At 43.0% G+C, this 20,916-nt stretch overlaps 1 protein-coding gene across 6 annotated transcripts in view; it reads right to left on the bottom strand.

Moving 5' to 3' along the window:
- Positions 1 to 1,744: 1,744 nt before the first annotated feature.
- Positions 1,745 to 20,916, bottom strand: part of LOC133952332 (eukaryotic translation initiation factor 4 gamma 1-like) — a 34,975-nt gene continuing 15,803 nt past the window's right edge. For 5 of the 6 annotated variants that reach the window (XM_062386733.1, XM_062386734.1, XM_062386735.1 and 2 more), the window contains 24 exons: positions 16,954 to 17,046; positions 16,540 to 16,630; positions 14,065 to 15,264; positions 13,820 to 13,908; positions 13,346 to 13,544; positions 12,755 to 12,888; positions 12,408 to 12,533; positions 11,819 to 12,319; positions 10,584 to 10,724; positions 10,124 to 10,360; positions 9,861 to 9,965; positions 8,056 to 8,379; positions 7,659 to 7,770; positions 7,442 to 7,568; positions 7,048 to 7,286; positions 6,686 to 6,813; positions 6,336 to 6,508; positions 5,617 to 5,742; positions 5,430 to 5,511; positions 4,836 to 4,934; positions 4,257 to 4,391; positions 4,002 to 4,083; positions 3,463 to 3,603; positions 1,745 to 3,251 (listed from right to left, as the gene is read on the bottom strand). In XM_062386733.1, the coding sequence (XP_062242717.1) occupies positions 3,070 to 3,251; positions 3,463 to 3,603; positions 4,002 to 4,083; positions 4,257 to 4,391; positions 4,836 to 4,934; positions 5,430 to 5,511; positions 5,617 to 5,742; positions 6,336 to 6,508; positions 6,686 to 6,813; positions 7,048 to 7,286; positions 7,442 to 7,568; positions 7,659 to 7,770; positions 8,056 to 8,379; positions 9,861 to 9,965; positions 10,124 to 10,360; positions 10,584 to 10,724; positions 11,819 to 12,319; positions 12,408 to 12,533; positions 12,755 to 12,888; positions 13,346 to 13,544; positions 13,820 to 13,908; positions 14,065 to 15,264; positions 16,540 to 16,630; positions 16,954 to 17,046 (4,866 nt within the window). In that variant the 3' untranslated portion in view covers positions 1,745 to 3,069. Of the gene's footprint in view, positions 3,252 to 3,462; positions 3,604 to 4,001; positions 4,084 to 4,256; positions 4,392 to 4,835; positions 4,935 to 5,429; positions 5,512 to 5,616; positions 5,743 to 6,335; positions 6,509 to 6,685; positions 6,814 to 7,047; positions 7,287 to 7,441; positions 7,569 to 7,658; positions 7,771 to 8,055; positions 8,380 to 9,860; positions 9,966 to 10,123; positions 10,361 to 10,583; positions 10,725 to 11,818; positions 12,320 to 12,407; positions 12,534 to 12,754; positions 12,889 to 13,345; positions 13,545 to 13,819; positions 13,909 to 14,064; positions 15,265 to 16,539; positions 16,631 to 16,953; positions 17,047 to 17,921; positions 18,235 to 20,916 lie in introns of those variants that run through there. The other variant, XM_062386739.1, reaches the window with a different exon arrangement.

Below are 20,916 nucleotides of genomic sequence, written 5' to 3'. Positions count from 1 at the left end.
AATCTATTGATCAATTTATCTATTTATTAGGTTTTTTGACATTAACTTTATTTTGAATCCATGGTTTTTTCATATTTGCAGGGATGGATCAAGGAGTGGAAATCTGATTGTCACCTTAAGTGCTCCTGTCCTGTCCTTAGTCTTTTTTTGATAAACCATTCAACAATACTATAACAATTCTTATAAACAATACTTTCAATAAATAAAACAGTTTTGTCTAAGTTTTTATTGTGCTTGTACTCTGAATCATTTTATTTATATACTCAATGGTGTGTGGCTTTGCTCTAAGTGAAAGAGCGAACACTTAAAAAGGAATGACATTAATCTGAACCTCACTGGAATTGTACATGGATGTTGGACATACATTGGCCCCTGGTTTAGACAATGTCTAACAGATTTGTGTGTCTATGAAGATAAGATCTCAGGCTGACATTGAGGGTATTTCAGACCTCAAATCTGCACACCCAATACTACAGGCAGGAGTCAACAGATGAGTCCTGACCACATTGGGAAGTTCAGCTTCCCTCTGCTTCCTTCATGGCTTCAGTTGGATGTACTTGGAATTTGTCACCGAAATTCACTTGCACTCAAGGATGAACAGATTGGTGAATGGCGAACGGGGACTGTGACCTGACATAACATCTTTGGCCACAACTCATTCGTTGTAATACAATTTTGCATGAATGTCTACAAGGGAAAATTATGACATTTCTATTCAAAAGGTCAACTGTATCATTATGTTCTGTAAAAAACTTCATTACTCACAGAGGAAAAAACGATGCAGTAAGGTATTTCATTACAGCATATGACATAAGGTTTATTGGGCGAAATCCAATGACAGGATGAAAAAGGACAACGTAACTCAGAGGTCTGCAGGTTTATCGTTGTTTCTTGCTATGGATGAAAATCCTTTTCAAAACAAGGGGATGGTATTTTAGATGTTTTCCCCCCTCTACAGTTTGTTGCAGGTTAGACCAGATACAACTCTTTTCTTTAAGACAGCTCTAATCAACAGGCTGTTTGTTCTTTTCCACTGTTCCTCTGGAACTGGGAGTGATATGTCATTATTTAATATCACCAACACTCGCTCTACTTTCGTGGGGTACTCAGTCTACACATTCACAGGTCTAGGGAGGGGGGTGCATTGACAAACACAAAGGCATAAGTGACACCTTCACTGCGAGTCGTTAAACCTCAACACAAACGGTCCACACTGATTCAAGATCTTACCTTACTGAATAATTTCACTTTAAACATGGTCGAATGCTGGTTGCATGAATTTAACAGTTATTCTTAGCTCTGGGGACTAAATAGTTGAATATGTCATTTTTTTCATCCATGAGTGTCTCTGAGAAATCCACAGAAATGTTTGGTAACATCTTTTTAGAGAACGTGGAAAATAATTCCCGGATCTTCCCCATGATCGAGGTCCACACAAAAATGACATCTCTTCTCCTGTCACCCAGAATGCATTCTTCCAAAGATTTTTCCTGGATTTCAGTAGATTTAAAATCTCTCAGAAAAACAAACTAATACAGACAGGGGTGAATACATAAGCTCCTTGGTGGAGGTAACATGGCTCGAAAAGGCAGAACATAGGGAAGGAGTCATGTGATGTCACAGGCTGAATGGAAACGCTGCTGCCGTCACAAAAGCACAAGCATAGGAGTGTCTTTTTTTTTCCATTTTATTTGCAACAATCTTTATGATCTCTTCCAGTTCTGAATGTGAAAAGAGGCATTCATTTTCTTTAATTAAATATCTTTTTAATAAAGAAAAGCAAAAAAGTATTTACAAATTTTCATTAATTGTAATCCTGGATTTGGGGTGGATAATTACAAGCACCTTCTGCCAGCTGAGGAGAGAAAAATATAAATACAGGGGGAAACTGTCACTTTGTTTCAGAGGCGGGGGAAATTACATTAGCATATTTTCTTTGAGAAAAAAACTAAACAAAACCAACAACAACAAAAGAAAAATAACAATCCGTCATATATTTACAGAACTCTCCTGAAATGCGTTTTTCACTCTTGGAAGCAGAAAAGGCCTTAGGATTCGTACTGTTTAACTCTACTTTTTTTAAAGTCCTTTTTAATTAAAGTGGATTTTTTTTTTTTGTCTGTATACTTTTTTTCAAGTTTTAATAGCGATATTTTATATTTTTAAAATCCATCAACAGGCTTTGTAGGAGGGTGCAGCCGTGAGCCCTCGTTCTCCTCTTCCCAGTCCACAGTTTGTTCCTTCGAAGTGCAGGAAACAAGTAAATCAGACACGGAGGGGAGGGTCAGTAGGGGTCTTTGGGGTGGGGTTGAGGGGCATGAGGGAAGCATCATCGCCCCCCCAGCAGCAAAATGGTCAATGTTCATTGGCCCTCTCCTCAGTGACACCACCCTTATAAAGTCTGAAGTCCGTACTGTCCACAACCGCTCCAATCTGAAATATCCATTGGACAGTCCTCGCCACTTCTCTTTGTAGTTTTCTATTTTCGTATAAAACACACTCCAATCATCCAACACTGGAAAGAAGGAAACAATAAACTAACCATCTACATAAGCGCATCATGTAGATCAAACATCGAACACGTGACATGACAAAGTTGCTGAGTCATGTCTCTCCGAGATAAAGAATGAAGTCATCAAAAATATAGATGTGAACAGCCTCTTAAAGTTTTCTTCTTTATATCTGTCATAAAGCAAAATGTCTTGAATAGTGTCGCCGTTGTGAGAAGCCATTTGAAAACAGACTAACCGTAACTTGTCAACATTATCTCTCATGTCTACTCTCTCGATTTAAGCCTGCGATCGCATTTATATATATATAAAAAAAAAAAGAAAAGACATTCTGTAGCGCAAACAAAAAGAAAACCAAAACAAAATAATAATAACGAAAAAATAAGATGATCGAAAGTTCGATCCATAATACAATCTCTCCCAGGTGAAGAATTTTTTTCTGGCTTTTTTCTGTTTATGCAGAAGGATTTTGCAGATTCAGATTCTTCTGAATCCTCCACAGAACATTCACTCTCTCCATTGAGCCGAGGTCCTGGCAGTTCTTCTAGTGGCCGGGGGCCTAACTGTTGTCGGACTCGGACTCAGCTTCGCGGAGCCAAGTAAAGAAGGCAGTGACGGACTTGAGGGCCACGCCTCTGCCCTGTTGCTCGGCGGGGTCTTTGCATGACTCCCACTTGTAGAAGGTATCCTCTTTGATCACATCCTCATCGTAAAGCGTGTCAAAGAACCCCCGCAGCAGATCTGATGGAGGGAAGTGAGATCAGAACACCATTTTCACACAAAAAGAAAATCTTAACAAGAGCCAATTATAAGACTTTACATGAGAACAATTATCTTATTTATATTGTCTTTGAAGTAAAGTAAAGAGATAAAGAGAAAAGAGAAATTGTGCATAGGAGCAGATTTAGAACATCTGAAAGTGAACTAGAAATATTACAAATGAGCCACTCACTGGCAGGTTGCTCCAGCTCGACCATGAAGGCCTGCAGAGCGTAGAGAGCCTGCAGCTCCTTCTGCTCGTCCTTCAGGTATTTCTGCAGAATTCTGGCCCTCTGTTTGATCTGCTCATTGTCCACCTTGTAGGGGTTCTCACCTGCAGGGGTCAAGTTAGGAAAGACTCACTTTACACCTCTCTGTTAAGACAGACCTGACATGTCTGAACTGTTCAACAGGAATTCGCCCATCTCATTTTCTTGATTCCAACACAAAAAACTGTGCAATCAAATAATGTACCTGTGTGATGCAGCTTTATGTGTTGATGTTTGAAGTTATTCTACTCGGTAGTTATAGTCTAATTTACAAATAAAAACAAAGACCCTATCAAACACCAAATCCCCAAATTCCTACCAAACAACAAGTTTCCTCCAAGCACTTAGCTCCTATAGAGACCTTACGACTGGGTAATTACCTTTAATGAACTGTTTGAACTGTGAAATTATGAACCAGTATTTTCAGCCCTGAATAAGGAATATGAAGTGTTAGTTGACTCACTGATGACAGCTGACTGGCAGACCGAGGTCATGAGAGCTCTGATGAACATGTTGGAGGAGGCCTGCTGCTCATCTAGGTTGGCCTACAGACAGACATGTTCATTAACACGCGTGTAGAAAACCAAAGGCAATATGACCAGCTTCAGTCCTCAAATACATCAGAGAAATTCATCCTTAACAACAACAACAGCATAGTATTGGACAATTCAATTTGAATAAGCTGATGAGGTTGATAAAAATTGCAGCAGGAACAAACCTCAATCCAGTCAAAGATCCTCTGGTTGTCGGCCTTGTCTTTGAAGAGTCTTTCCAGCTGTCTGGCCAGCTCTGCATTGCTCAGCTCCACCTTTTTGCCCTTCTCCGACTCGTCACCCAGTGTGAACTCCACACTCTACAGACAGAGGCACAGCGCTCATCTTTATATATTTTACCTCCAGTAACTAGTTCCCATTCCCGACATGAAACTAAGACCCCGTTCAGACCTTATATTAACATCCCTCTGGAGTGTTCTGGTCATAGGTGGTCCGCACTAAGTTCACTTTGTGTCAATGTGTCCTGAGATCCATTCACTAGATGTGAGATCTGATCACAGGAGGTGGGTGGAGACACATCTGAAGTTAGCGCTGTCCACCTGTAAATGGTCTGTATTTACATCGACCATTTACATGTAGTCCTTTAACTTGTGATCGGATCGCTCAGGATGAATGTTAATACTAGGTCTGAACAGGGCCAAAACTCACATTCCACTTCAACTTTATCCTCAATATCTTCAAACTAGATACAAAATTTCAGGCTCTCTTTAAATTGATGGTAAATAAAGTAAGTGACCGCTCACCTCGTCTGTCACAAACTTGTTGACGTCCACATCCTCAGGCAGGAAGTCATTCCAGTGGAGGCCTGCCTCGCTCCACATTGCTCCTACCTTTTTATGGCTCTGATGGGGAGACGCACATGGTTACTGACTGATGGACATACACATCCACTTCACATTCAGGCTGGCATTCATCACGCCCACTTTGACCGATTCCTTCAGATTTCTATTCTCACAAACATATATACAAGGGTTTCATCAAGTTAAATTTAAGACTTTGTTAGAGCATAATGAATTATGAACTATGTAGGCCACCAAAATATTTCTCTAGAAAAAAATATAAAAATGTAACCACAACAAACAATATTTTAAATGATGTTTACATAATAAAGCCCTATCGTAAGATATTTAAGCTATTCAAAATGATTAACATTTAGCCTTTTTACGCAGATATGACAATAGTTGAATTTAAAGGCAGCAATTTACCCAAAGTTTTAGTTGGTATTTAATCTAAAATTTTTAAACTTCAGTTTTCAAAAGGGTTTACGAGCCTAAGCAGCCAGAAAAAGTGCACTTAGATGTGATATATTATAGATTCTAACTGAAGACCGATCTCACCATTGCTTTGCAGAGTATAGTGAGGATCTGGACCAGTAGGACTCCAGCTTTTCCCAGAGGGATAAGAGGCTTTGAAATCTCCCTGGAGACAAAATGAATGAACATGTTAAAAGCGAACCATAAATTGCCTTCTGACTCATTTCTCTGCCCAAACTCACTCAGGGGAGAAGTGGTCCCATTCACTAACCTGAAAAATTCTCCCATTGGGATACCTCCCTCAAGGAGCATGGGAGCGAGCAGCTCTGCCAGGTACAGCCAGATGTGGGGGATGTCTATTGCCATGTCGTCAGCCACCTCTAGGATTTCCTGAAGCCTGAAGAAAAAGGGTGCACACATTTAAAGTTTTTTCATTTCTCAGTTTCTGCAGCTCCTTTCAAATGTTCACTCGTTAAGACAGCAGAAAAACTAAAATGAGACAGAAGTAGCTCTCTAACCCTCAATGTGCCACATTAGCTATCAAACTAAAGGCATTGGGTATCCATAGTCTTTCCTAAAGCCAAATCCAAAGTACTGGGATAAATTCTGTTCGGGGAGACATCAGTTATCAAGTTCCCTCTTGATCTTGTATGTAGTTTTATTACAACATGCTAATATCTGTATAATTGAGAAAGAGCTACAACTCAATGAAAAATTACCAGCTCTGTAATTCTCTTAAAAATACAAATAATTTTAGAAGCAATAGAAGCAGCATTAAATATTCGTTAACATAATTAAGACATAGTTAAAAACATTTAAGACCTAGTATGTAATATTTTAATGTATTTAAGATTTGATGAAAATTATGGGAGTGATCACTGATTATTACATTGAGAATTTGTTCAGAGTTTTTAAGACCCTTTGGAAACCCTGATAACAGCTAATACTCAAATAACTCTGAAATAATGTATTCAAAGGCTCCACACTGACCCTTTAAAGTAAAGCTGTGTTGAGAGGATGCCGGTCTTCATAAGCTGGTGCAGAAGCAGGCCCATGCGCTCCCTGGCGATGGTGCTGCGCTCCATCGTCGACTCCAGCCCGCTTCGTACAAACACGAAAAGCAGCTGAGTGCTGTTCATCTCCCGCACGCACTGCAGTGCCTCCTGTTGGGACAGAGAGGGACATCACACAGACAGTGATAAGTGATAATGCTTAGACGCACCTCAGTGTAACCGTCATGTTATTGATGGAAGATTTTTTTTTTTTTTCCTCAATAAAGGTAAGGAACTGGTTCAAACAGTTACATGTCATTTTTCTATCAATTGCTGATCAGTGTGTACCGTCATGTCGTTGATGTGCAGATACTCCTCGATGATTGCTGTCGACTTCTTTTCCAGCTCTTCCTCAGTCAAGGCAGGCGCGGTGGGGGTCTGGGGAGGGGGAGGGGTGGCAGTTGTCTCCCGCTTCACTGTAACACAGAAGACAAAGAAAGTCTTATTCTGTGGATTGACTTAAAATTTTGCCGAAAATAGTGTGATTCTCATTTCCTCGATAAATGGCATTTTTGTTACGCACAGTATGATGTTTAGGGGCCTAAAATTCTTTTTAGGTATTTTTTGTGTGCCCATTATCCCCAAATTATCAATTTGGAGTATAAAAAAACCTATTCAAATTGACACTGCAGCTGCGTACTGCCACATACCAGTCTCCTTGCTCGTGGCTCTCTCTCTGCTGCCTCTGTCTCTGTCGTCCGTCATACTCGCTACTCTGCGGACGGGATCGGCTGACCCGCGATGTTCTCTCTCACGGCTCCGCTCCTCTTTGTCCCGACTGAAGCTTCGTTTGGTGACCTGTAGCCGGTTGCGATCACGGTCATCACGTCGGTCGCCGCCGCGATCCGAGCGTTCAAAGCGGTCACCACGGTCTCTACTCGAGCTGTTTCTGTAGAAGGGTAGTAAGACAGAAATGTCAGGGATAGATAAATAGACTCAAACAAGAAGAGAAGATTATTTTGCATTATAAATAATAAACACACAACAAACATTATAAACTATATCTGTTCGTCAAGTCTGCGTGTTGTACGCTCTTATCCTCACCTCTGAGGAACTCGTCTGTCGGAGTCCTGTGAAGAGCTAGAGGAGGACTGAGGCGGCTGCAGGGCTGAGAATCGGTTCACAGTGCTGGTGGCTGGACGATTTCCTGGCTCTGAGCCTGGGGCTGCAACTACACATGAGGTAACACGTTGAGTATCATCTTTGAATTTTACAACTAAATGTGCATTTGATTTATAACCACATCAGTCCGGGAACCTACCAGCATCTGCAGGTTTGGCACTGGAGCCACCGCTGCTGCCTTTACCCCAGCTCCCCCATGTGCCTTTGCCTCCTGGGGCAAGCAACTGACTGTTGAGGTCCAGAGCAGGAGTCTGAAAGAAGGGACAATGGTTAAATCAAAAACTAAGGGGTAAAAAAATGTATGCACCAATGAGAGTGGTGGAGCAGTCGGGTGCAGCAGACAGACAGGATGCAACGCATTAACGCATCCACTGCGAAGATCTTGTGTTTTTCTTTACACCATGTTAACACAGTCTGCAGAGACCGCTGAGCATCTTACTCTGACATTTGCGTTAACACATGAGACTCCTCCGGATGGAATACAGAGGATCGCAGAGTTCAGTGCATGTCGGAAAAAGTTGCCCCTGTCCTCCTACCTTTGTGATTTTGCTAAGGCGCGAGGTGTCAATGGGTCGGTTCTTCGTTGAGATGGGCACAGTGTTCCAGCCTTCGTCCTGGGGGGGATTACCGCGGCCTGGGGTGTGATCCCCCCCGCGTCCCCCTCTGCCTCCACCGCCGCCTCCTCCTCCTCCGCCCATCCTTCCTCCTTGACCACCACCACCACCACGACCAAAGTCCTTGTTGGAGATGTAAGCTTGCTGCACCTTCATCTGCTCCCTCTGCTCCTCCTGTTCTGCCTCTTTGTGAATCTGGTCAATGGTCTTTGGGCCTTGGTCGCCTCGCCGGGAAACCCAATTGTTCTGGGATGGGCAGAAGAGAATGAGGACAAAATGATTAACTGACCGCTAAACTTTTGAATGATTTGTCTTAAAGAGAATGTATGGCACTATATATACAATTTCAGTTACATACTAACTGAAATAAGCAAACAGGATTGGTAAAATGTACATAAATTCTATCAACTACCGGAAATTAATCGCATCAACTCAAGAGTTCAGACTGAGACAAGGCCTCTTGGATCATGTTTCTCTTTTGAATTATGACTCTGCCTACATGTTTATTAGAAACATGAAGTGGAAAGGCATCTCAATGATTCTTAACTGTCTTCAGCTTTTGCTTGGAAAGGAAATAACAGAGGATACAGTGTGTGCTTCACAGTTAAATTGGGCCAATGTGCTGACATGGAGCACCTGATTCTGGCTTGTAAAAACACTGAAGACAGCAGGTTCTGTGACACTGTGGGAGGGACTGGGAGCGTAACTACAGGACTGCTGCATTCCTACAGAGATATGTGTCGATGCAACTACACTCAGCTGGCTTTATATGAAGGCACTGGAATTAAGATGAAGGGAGTACAAAGTGCACTTATGTCTGTGGGACATGAATACAAGATTTTTTATTAAAGAAAATCTTGTAGAATCATAAAAACATCTTAATTCAGCCTGAACTAAATGGATGACAATGCTACTCGAAGTGATGGTGTTGATGGGGGTGCCATGTTTCAAACACTGACGATCAGACCCAGTCTCATTTAACCAGGGCGTGAATGTTGATTTTATCTATTCTCATTGCTTCACTTTTGATTCTAATAAGTAGTTTAGATTAACATGTTGTGACTTGCTGAGTGTACTCTTTATGACCACTACCATTTAAACACAGAGAACAAGATGACATAATGTCTGTATCAGTCTGCAACAACATTGTCTATGTGAATGTGTGTGTATGCTCAGCGGAGAGGTTGTGTCGAGTAGCGAGCACTGAGTCATCGTGAGAGTTTTACAATTATTAGCAAAATAATGACGATAACAAGAATTGTATTGACTGCCCAGACAGGCTGCTTCAGAAAGCACAGCTGGCAGCAACTTGATTGTATAGTGAGGAATGCAAATATTTCCAAATAAACAAATAAATGAATTAAACACCATATTTAAATCTTGCTTTTTACAGGAAACCAACTCTAAGACAAACGGCACACACTTAACACACTTTAAGAGTGTTGTCACAGCAACAGTCCTGTCCCAGTCAAGGAAAATGTAGCTTTGCCTCAGCCTCACATCCTTTAATGTTTAAAATGCCAGAGAACACTTTTGCAGTTTTTTTTTTTTAACCAATTATGTAAACTAATATCCAATGTCCCAAATTTTGTTTTAAGGATAAATTATGATGTAACTACTGGTCGTAATATGGCTTACATTCCTAATTCCCCGATGCCCCAGACCCTCCTTGCTGACTTCTGCATATCCTTGAGGGAAGCTGTGGTGTGTGTGGGTGTGTGACTTACCCGTCGAAGGTCCAGCACATCCTGCAACATGAAGCGGATCCTAGAGGAGGTCTTCTTATCCTTTATTATTTTCTCCATCTGATTGAAATACTGGACCATACGAGGCTGAAGACGAGCAGAAACATGGTGGTCAGTCTGTGTCTTATGCTGCAACTGCATCCACAAATTAAATCTATCTACACATTTATTAGAAGGAATATGCATATGAATGCCGTTTATTCTTTATAACACGCTTTCTCCTTATTTAACTGTGCGCGTTGTACCTTGGCCTTCTCAAAGTCTAGGTCCTTGCCAATGGTTGACAACAGTCTACACAGGCACTCCAGGGACTCCTCATCATGGTTTTTGAGCAGCTTTACGATGCAGTCGTGCATGATGACCTCTGTGAGCATTTTAAGCTTGAACAGCTCACCGATGAACTTGATGTTACCCATCGAGCGCCTCCTTGCCTGGACTTTAGCATTATTTAGCTCCTCAACGAGGCGCAGCTTCTCCTCCTCCTGCAAAGGAAAGATGTCACATTTATCAATATAAAAGCCATCACTGTAGAGGAGCAAGGGGTCGCTTTATAATCTCTAAAACTTATCAGAATATAAACAAAGTGTTGTACGTTCTTTGCATTATGGCTTTTTCACAGTATGCGGATCCTTTGAATCCTCTCAATCACACACTCAACATTTGTGCATAAATTAAGAACCCATTTTTCATAAGGTTTCATTTTACCCCTGTTGCAGCATCCAGGTCCTTCTGTTTCTTCTCAAAGATTTCATCGTCATCTTTGTCCTTTTCAAACTCCTTTTGGCATCGATTAAGCAACAGCTTGCGGAAATTCATTCCCGGCTTATCTGCGGATTGGACTTTGAGCTGCAAAGAGCAGAGAAAAGGGAAATTATCAACGAGGCGGAGGACAGGGTGAAGGGTTACAATGTAGTGCCAGTGGCTCCTTAGTTCCTCAATCACATCACTTGGATTAGTGGTGCAGACATGTGGGGTGGGGGGGAGACGACTGATTACCGTACTGCAGCGTGGACATTTCCTCAAGCACATTTAGTGGAGAGCAAGTTATCGCTAATTTCAGGTCATCACTGGAGCCTGGCAGCGGTCATGGCCATGGTAAACAGCAAAGATCTGTTTGTTACCCACCAGATATTGGGATCATATCATTCCTACATTTTTGCCTGTCAAGTTATTGTGTAAGAGTAGGCCTTTTAATTAATATCTAATCTTAAATACCTTCATTAAAAACATTCAGACTTTATTTGAAAGAATTGCATGTCTTATTTCAGCAGCCTGTTGCTTACATATACTTTAGCCCCGGAGCTGGCAGCATGTGCAATAGGTCTAAATGCAGGTGTGTTATCAACCTATTTCCTTATCAAACACACTGCCTCTTTTAGCCTGTGATAAAGGGTCTCAGTGGTGATGAGCTGCAGCATTCCACGGCTGATCATCCCTCAGTCTCACAACGATAAGAAAGATAGCAGGCTGATCAGTTCAGTCTTTATTTCCGAGGAAATGTAACGAATACAACTAATCTCTTTTCAATTTGTTTTGTAATTGAAAGCCGTGGAGACTAATACTCATATTTTATCCCTGTTCTGACAATTCAACAAAGTTCTGATAATTCAACAAAAATACATTATTATATATAATTTTTGAAAGGAAGGAAAAAGCTAAATAAAAAAAATGCTTAACTTGACTTTTGGCTGACTGCATTTAATTTTGTCTCCAGAAATATGCATCGTCTCAAAAACATAGTCTGCGGCCTAAAAAAGCATCATGCCTTCATGCTTGGATCAAATTTACTTAATTTTATCATTTATCCCTGATCACTCATAGCAACACAGCTTTATCTCGGTGCACAACTGCTGTGGCAAACATCTAAACCACAAAAGTTCTCAAGTAAACATAGAAGATTATTCAACATGCATTTACATCTTGTATTTAGCAACACTTACCCCCATAAGGCAGCGGCACATGTTGGCATAGGCCACCGAAAAGTCTGGCTCGGAGATGGCCTTTTCGAAGGTGAGATCTATGACTCCTTTTAACCGCTCCTCTGTGTCAATGGTCAGATCAGTAACCTGTTTCATTAGTTGTTGAAACTTTTGAGGGGTCAGCTTGTTGAGGATGCTGCGGACACGTTTGAACAGCTCCTGCGTCTTGCCCTGCTCTGAGTCGCTCTCCTCAGGCTCCTCTACTTCGCGACTTTGAACAACTTTCTTTCCTGAGGGTTTCCAGGCCTTCTCTGCCTTGTTCAGCTGCACATCGTCATGTAGCGAAAAGCTGGTGATGATCTTCCTTGGCTCTTTCCTCTGCATTTGCTGAGAGCGGCGTGGACCACCAGCTCCCATTCCCATTCCTCCTCGATCTCCTCCCCGCTCTCCTCCTCCTCGATCTCCTCCCCGCTCTCCTCCCCGCTCTCCTCCTCGCTCTCCTCCTCCTCCCATTCCTGGAGGCTGGGGAGAGATAAAGATGCCACATAATTTATGGTCTATGATCGTTAAGTACACAGCTCTTGGATCACATTAAGAAATTAGAACTTACTGGTCCTCGGTTTCCTCCTCCCATGCCAGACCTGCCAAGATTAGCGTAGGAGGGTGTGAAGTCAGGACCAGAGCTCATTCCTGCCAGACGACTGGGGTCATGTTGACGCATAGGGGCCTTATTTGCCTGAGCAGAAAAAAATTGATCAAAATACTCCAAGATGTAATGTTGCCATCATGTTTTCTCATGTTGATCACATGCTTCTTAATCATATCCTAAAAATGTTGATATAACACGAAAAAAGTAGTAATAGTAAAATGCCCTCTTGTTAACATATACTGTGTTAGAGTTCAATCGTCAAAAGCAAGGCAAATGAAGATAAAGAATTGAAATGTGCAAGATCGCACCTGATCCAGGACAACATCACTGATGGCTGGGAGACCCTCAGGCTTGTTCATGCTGGCTGAGATGAACTGGAAGCCCAGAAGGAACTCCCTGTCATATTTCTTCTTCTCTTCAGCGTTAAGTGGCATCCATTGTTCTGAAATAGGGACATAGAACATATATTAGTCACAATGCTCTTTTGTTGAAGATATTTGGGGGACTATTTAAAGCTTTTGAGCATCAACCCATAATGACACAGGGAAATTAAGTCGAAGACTATATTTTCCCAACACAGCCGAGCAGCTCTGCAGAGTTGAGAAGATGATTCGAACGTGAGCATAAATGTAGATACTGTTATACCTATAATGTCCACGAGGTGGCAGTTAGACTGAATAATTGATGAAAAAATTAAGGAATAAACAGAGAAAGTGTTTGAACCTATTCTCTTATGCTTTGACTGTGAATGCAGTGTTTGAAAATCACAGCTTCTTATTTTTGCAATGAAGCAAGCATTAACAGTCAATTGACTCGTGAGTGAAAGTGAGATAAGACCAATATTCACACGGATTTTCCAGTGTAAGAACGCCTAATGGCATCAAGGTTCAGAGACACACCCATTTTGAACTGGTACTTCTTGTCAGTGGGATCGTCTGGCTGAATCTTCTCATCATCCAGCTTGTCCGCCTTTTCCTCCTTGTCCTCCTTGTCCTCCCAGTTCAGGTCCGGATCCTCTGGGGCAGGAGGGGTCGGAGCAGGGGGCTGAGGCTCTGGTGCTGGGGAGGGCTCGGGCTCCGGTGGGGTCACTACCTGCTCCTGGGTTACAGGAGGAAGGGGTATTAGGAAAATCAGACTGGGATTTAGAATGGTAAAATTGTATATGTAAAATAGATCAACTCTGTGAGGCTACATCTAAAATATAGCAACAGTGAGATAAAAGGGGTTGATTTGAATTATACACTGGGATAAAGCTTAGTCTTTAGCAGCATAATAAGGTATGAGAAAACTGCAGACTCATCATAACTGCATCCAAATTAATGAATGAATGAATGCAGTACTGCAGGCACACACACGCGCATATGTACACCCACTTCTTTAAAGGCATCCAGCAAGTCACCCACGGCATCCTTTTTGTTCAGATCCTTCATCTTTCTCTTTTTTTTTGGCACAGACACAGCAGCTTAAGGAAGGAAGACAAAAAACCATCATCCAAAGATCATTGTAAACATGACAGTCTTGCTTAAGTGGAATTTTTTTTTCATGGCTGATGAAAAATGATTTGTAGCAACACAGAAGGAACAGAAATCCCATACATAAACATGGGTAAGAGACTGACCTTGCACAGTAGTTTCTACAAGGACAGGGGTGACGGTCTCAGGAGGAGGGGTGTCCTCCCTCTCCTCTGCCGTATGAGTCAGAGGAGTGGGCACAGTTTCTTGTGTGCTGTCAGCTATAGAAACAGTCTCTGCAGGAGATGGCATCTCTTCCTTGGCGGTGGACAGGGGCACTGAGGGATGTTCCTTTACTTCCAGGTTGACTTGAGGAACCAAGTCTTCTACCTCAGCTGGCGCAGGCGCTGCATGGACGACTGGCTCAGCGTGAATCTCCTTGACAGCAGGTGCGAGTCCGGGTTCGGGTGCAGGTTTGGGTGAAGGGTTGGGCACAGGTGTGGTTATAGGGTCGGGTAAAACGGCAGCTACAGGGGATGTTGCAGGTGTGAGGGCAGGGGATGGTGCAGGGGCAGCTGCAGGGGCGGTGGCAGGGGCGGCGGAAGGGCATGTTGCAGGGGCGAGAGCAGGGGCGGGTGCAGGGGCGGGTGCAGGGGCGGGTGCAGGGACGAGAGCTGGGGCGGGTGCAGGCTGGTCAACAGGTGAAGTTGCAGCTTGGACAATAGGTGTAGACGCTGCCTGAACAATGGCTGTAGAGATCTCCATGACAGGCTCTGCGATGGGGCTGTCGTCATGCTCAGCTTCACCGATGGCAGGGGCCTCTGGGTCTTGAGGTGCTGGCAGTGGCAGGCCATTTGGAAGGCGGAGCTCCTCGGGCTGTGCAATGGGAGACTCCAGAGGAGCTTCCAGGTCACTGGAGACAGAAGACTGTTCTGGCTCAGCCATTGAAACACCGTTAGTGTTAGAGAGAGGGTTAAGAGGTGTGTCCAAGGAGGCAGCTGCCTCTTCTGTCTCGGTTTTTACCTCTTCCTCCTCCTCTGCTGCTTCCTTGCCTGTTTTGTCCTGTGCGGTACAGCCAGGGACAGGGTCAGGAAGGGGTGCAGGGTAGGCTGGCACTTCAGGTGCTGATTGAGGTGTTGGAGTGGGCTCCCGTGGAGGTGATGGAGTGTCCATCACATCTGCAACAGGAGCACTGGGGGCAAGGGTGGATATAGTGTTGTCAGGGATGTCCACTGCTTCTGTTATTAGAGGGGTCGCAGGGGCCTTAGTGTTCGTGTTAAAGGATGCAGCCTCTGTGGGGAAAGAGTCGCCCTTTGACAGGTCAGGGGTCTTTGACTGAGGAGGAGGCGTAGGTTTACCACTGTCATCTGAATGTTTAAAAGTCAGACAAAAAAATCTTATTGAGAATGAGGACAAGATATGACTTATACAAATTAGTTAATTTACCAAATATACCGAACATAATATTAACAGTAGATAAGACCCGAGTTTCTAACGCAAACGTTATCCAATTGTGTATATGTGGGAAAGGACAACGTTACATTGTGTATTCACCCTGATGGCCCAGATGTGTGGAGGTGAGACATTAAGCAAGGATCTGAATTTCTGTTACCAGATGTCTTTTTATGCTCTTAATAGAACTATCTAAGCCCCATATGTGTGTGTGCCCATTCTAAACAGTTCTTAGCATTTGCCTTCTAATGATTCCGGACAACTAGACGCAAGAAACTGTTCTTTTCTAGCATGAGCTGCTCCTTCTACATTCCCCAGCAGGAAAAAAAAGTAATGCTACACAAAACAATTAATATTCTCCCGAGATGACACATTATGTGATTATACACTTTGTGTAGATTCTCCCCAAGACAAGAGCTAAGAAAAAAAGCTGCTTCATGGGTGTCACTTGATCAACTGGTGTGGTGGCTCCTACAGATAAACAACACCCAAATGAATGGACCGTCAACCAGACATGCATCCACATCTATTGATAGAAGCCATTGTATACTTTATATTGGTTAATATTTTCCAGACACTGCTGTGTGGCATCACTTTGTTCCAGTATCTGTCCCTGCAGGCTGCGATTCATAATGCCCTTATATCAAAACTGTTAATCTATAGCAGCAAATAATCTCACAAAAAACTTATTTAAAGTTTGATTTTTTTTCCCTATCAATCAATTATTACTTAGGATCCTTCATAAAACTCGAGTTCCTATGTGGTAATATGGCTCTACCCCTGCAGTTAAGACTGCCCTTAACAAAAAAAACGATCTAAAGACGAAAACAATCAGCTGGGAACAGTTAAGGGTTCGGGCAGGAAGATAAAATGTTTGAGGAAACCGCTGATCAAGTTAAATTTAACGTGACCTAAACAGCTAAATGGAAAAAGGCAAGTAAGGACACATTCCATTCAGACGTTATCTTTAATTACTTATGCAGCAACAACTTTGAACCACCCTGAAGAAAAAAAAAAAAAAAAAAAAACTATATATGCATTAAACATATGAGAAGTGTAAAAAAAAAATCATAAAATTAAAAGGGTAAGAAGCACTATTATATGCTGCAGAATAAAATATGAACAATATCAAAATGTTAATTAGGAGATTGTAGTGTGTCTGTCCATGCTTCCTTCCATGTGGCACTCACCTGGTCTAACCAGTGCTGGTGTATCGTCAGCTGGGACGCTCTCACCGTTGGCCTGTGCCACTGCTGTGTTTTCTGATCCAGATATGGCTGTCTGTTGGGAGACGTACACACATTGAATAATGACACGTGACCTTTGTCGTGAGAACAATACTACTTTTTCCACTCGACTTGGTGAAAAGAAACTATGCTTTGTATTGTAACACGTGTGTGACAGCAGGCAATCTGTAGCATTCCCTGTGAGCGAATTCTTGTTTTAAGCGTTTAGCAGTTGTGTTAAGTTAGCCTTGTCACTTAACTTACCTTTTTCCAAAATTTGAGACAATTAATTTGTCTGTTCAAAATATGATGGATGCGGTTGATTTAAATGTTCGCTGTGTTACTCTGCTTAGTTGGGATCACGGCATTATAGCTCACCTGTGGTGGGGTTGGGGTAGAGCCACTACGGCCCCCTGACATAATCTCCTCTGTAATGTCTCGACCTCCTTGGTTTGGGTCTCTTATTCTTATCTGTGGGAGAGAGGGAGGAGATCAGCTGTCAGGTAAAACCAGAGAAATAGAAAGTTAAGAGGGCAGGTAATATATCTGCAAAGTAGAAAAAGCACTAAAATAGTGACATAACTCTAAGATCTGATAAACCTTCATTAGTCAATCTGAATGTTTTTTGTACCCCAAATAAAGAACAAAAAACTTTGAACAGTGTGGAGCAACTTGAAGGTATATAAAAGGTAGCCTTCCCATGATGCAACGCCTATAATCATCAGCCTTTCCCGTGTCCTCCCTTCTGCTATGACTCCCTGTGTGCCTCTCATTCAATGCAAGCTACAATTCTCACTCTGTGAATGCTGAGGTACACCAAATCAAACACTAACCACCATGCAAATTCCTCCGCTGTTAAGCTGAAAGAGCCTCAGCCTCTTAGTCACCGTGAAAGCTGTCTGACTTAGCAGGAACCAAGTTAACCGACTTCAAGCAAAATAGTCCGAAAAATTCCTTTGCCGATTTAAGCTGATGTGAAAAAGTCTGACTCTCACTAATGCAAAACACAATCAGGACGGACAACAGACAGCTTTCCTGTGTAAACACAGAGACAGAGGGGGGGACTGAGTGAAAATCGTATCACTCACTCATAAGCAGGGCCCTTACACTGCAAACGTGTTTCTAGTCAGCACTCCTTTCCTCTCACTCACTCCACAAATACTTACTTTTGGAAGTCAGTGCTGTCATGAAAGTGGTATGAGCCAGAAAGCTACAAAATAAAGGGACGCACCCAGTCACTAGACAAGAGTTTAACTGTGCAAAATAACAGAGAGCTGGTTTGTCACTTACAATCTCTGGCCAACTTTTGACTTTAAGAACAACAATATTGGCTTGTTGCTACTGACCTTAACCTGGTTCAGCCTGTCATCAACTCCCCTCTCGGAGCATTACAAAAACTAGCAGGCCTCTCTCATCCTGGGACTGGAGTAGCAGATCCAGTGGGCCTCAGGGTTGGACTTTAAACCCAGCAGAGCAGGGTGGTGGGTGGATGTAGCCCTCGGTTTACTTCAGCTAAACTCACACACATCCAGGGTGAGCTACACGCCAGAAGAGCAGGACCGAGCTGGGCCTGACTGTCAGTAAGCTAGCTCGCAACTTGACTCACTCCCTCCCTCTTACACTGCTGAACAGTACAGGGAGGGGGGTGAAAAAAGGATTTTTTGCGACTGGCCTTGTAAAGCTATGGCATTGGAATGCGCACCCCCCGCCCACAGAGGCGAACACAGAGTTGAAGGGGCCGGAGAGTTAAGGAGGGGCTGGGTTAGGGAAATGGGAGGGTTTCAAAACGGGAAAAAAAGTTTTTATTATCAAATGAGCAGCAGTTGGGACAAGAAACTCCCCCTTTTTCCTCATACTCTGTCTCTCCCTCTCTGCTCTGTCATCCTGTACACTCAAGTTTCTCCTCAATTTAAGTTTCAGGCTCCCTCCCTCTGAGAGGAGGAGAAGGGGGAGGATGGGGAGGGGGTGGGAGCTGCCACAGCAGCAGAGGAAGGCTGGATGGTTAGCCCTTCCGGCTCAGAAAAGGGAGGAGGCCGATGGCCACGTGGAGCTGGGCTATGTGCTGATATGTCCCTCACACCCCTCCCCTCCACATTTTTCCTTTGACACACAGCCAGAGGGGGAGAGAGGGAGTAGAAAAGTTGAGAGGTTAGTTTGCACAGCTTCAGCCAATGCATGATGTTAGCATTATGCAACTACATAAAACTTGTGCACGTCTACACACAGTCCTGTGAGTAAAGGGTCACACAGCTGAAGTTAGGGATATCACTCACTCAAGCGGTTTTATGCCACAGTTCTTTGAGTGATATTTTGTGTGGATGTGCGTTACAGAGACAGTGCATCAGGACCTTGAAGCCAACATCGAAGCACGGCCTTAGCCCATGGGAACAGGGACAAAGTCCACCCCAGGTGACAACAGTCACTGATAAGCAGTCATAAACCTTGACGAGAGGCACCCAGACATCGTGAGAGTATCGAGGCGAAAGAGCAGAGTCCCTCCACTGATCGCTGAGACACCCTTTCCAGGCTTCTTACTAAACCAAGCCTTAATATATGGAAGATTCTACATGGAGAAAAAGATGACATAGCATGTAATGTTTAATGTCTGGTCAGATGAGGACAAACAATGGTTCAAGTCCCAGCTTCCATTAAGTAAAACAGACTCTGCCCGTCAGGCCCAAAACTAACCACAGAAAAGCTCCAAACTAGACAAAACCAGTTCTAAGACACAGTGACAGAAGCTGATTATCAGCACTACGAGAGACAATCCATACACAGCCAAACCTGTTCACATAGTGCATGTTTGTGCCCGTCATGATTCAACAGAGACTGTAATAAAAAAAAAAGTTGAAAAAACTTAGATCAAGGAGATGACTGCAATCGAAACAGGTTTAAAAACAAACTTATTTTAACTGGATAGAGGAGTCTCTGGCGTAAGGTGTTTAGGAAAACCAGTGGCGTATATTTGTGACTCAAATGCGACCATCAGCCAGACTGTAAAGACGAAGATTACATGAGGCACAAACCGGTGCTTCAGTTCACAGAGAGCTACCACATACCAGGCGAGGGCCATCTGAGAGCAGAGGAAACACTAGACATACTGTAGAACTGGGGAATATGTTGCACAGCAGCTCAGACTTTAGGCTGAATTATAGTCCTGCTACTGCGACGCGGAAGGCCACGCAGTTGCATCGACGGACTCGTTTTGGTTTATACTTCTCTAACGTGCTGCAACGCAATTCGCCGCCAGAACACTAGGTGGAGTAACTTTTTTTTTCGATGACCAACACACAAAGAAGAGACGTCTTCTTCTTTACACTGTTTATTTACATCGCCACTCCGGCTCCTCATAGCCTACTTCTGGCGGACAAATCGGCCAGTCAGTGACAGGTTATACAAGTGGTCTTACTTTCGGATCTCTTCTGCCAAGTGCTCTTCTATTTGTTCCATATTCGTTCTTCTACATCTTCCGTTATTTCCGCGTAATGTGGGGCATGAAACCGGAAACTAGACTCCGGACGGGATGTAGTAAGCAGACCAATCACAAGCCTTGCGGGCTGCGTGAGGCTCGCGTCGCTTATCGTGTAGTTAGAAAAATTGGCGGACGCACGCAAGCCGCCAGAGGGCATGAAAGGGGGCGTGTTGCGTGTCTTGAGTGCATGCGTGCGTGCAACCCGAATATATTTCGGCCTTTACAGAACACCAAGCTATGGTCGAGTTCACCTCAATCTTTTTCTACCCCTGTGAATCCTGGCATATCCAAAAAGAAAATTCACATTTTTCGATATTAAAGTGTCGAATCTTTGGACAAATACATTTGGCAAGTCCGTTGACATTTTTTTTGTATAAAAGAAGTTTCAATGACCACCAATTTATTGTCCGAAACATTGTCCACTGCATTGGGAACATTTCAATAGATATAGTTTATAAGTAAAAGAAAATCCACCTTCACCTGAACAGGTACATTTACTATTATTTTGGGTATTTAAAAAGGAGTATATAATTTCACTAGTGAACAGAGTACAGGATAGGATGCAACTAAATGCTGCTTCAATACAGAAAATATTCATATAGACGGGAGCCATATTGCATATGGCAGTTAAAGGCCCATTACTTCCTGCAGTGCACTGATTTTACACCAGAGGACAGAAGAAAGGTATCATACAGGTGTTATATTGCATAACTTGTGGAGCAAATCTGATGCACCTGGCATTGTAGGGCTTGAATCGTAATCAAAGAGAATACAACACAACAAGCCGTCAGATTAGTCCAAAACACCTTAAAAACTAATGTTAATGTTATGGGAAGATAACCAGTGTTAACAGTTACTTTGAAAAAGTA

This window comes from Platichthys flesus, chromosome 4 (genome assembly GCF_949316205.1).
Source record: "Platichthys flesus chromosome 4, fPlaFle2.1, whole genome shotgun sequence".
In the NCBI taxonomy this organism is placed as follows: domain Eukaryota; kingdom Metazoa; phylum Chordata; class Actinopteri; order Pleuronectiformes; family Pleuronectidae; genus Platichthys; species Platichthys flesus.
Note: the sequence above shows the minus strand (reverse complement) of the source record. Positions and strands in the feature narration are given on the sequence as shown.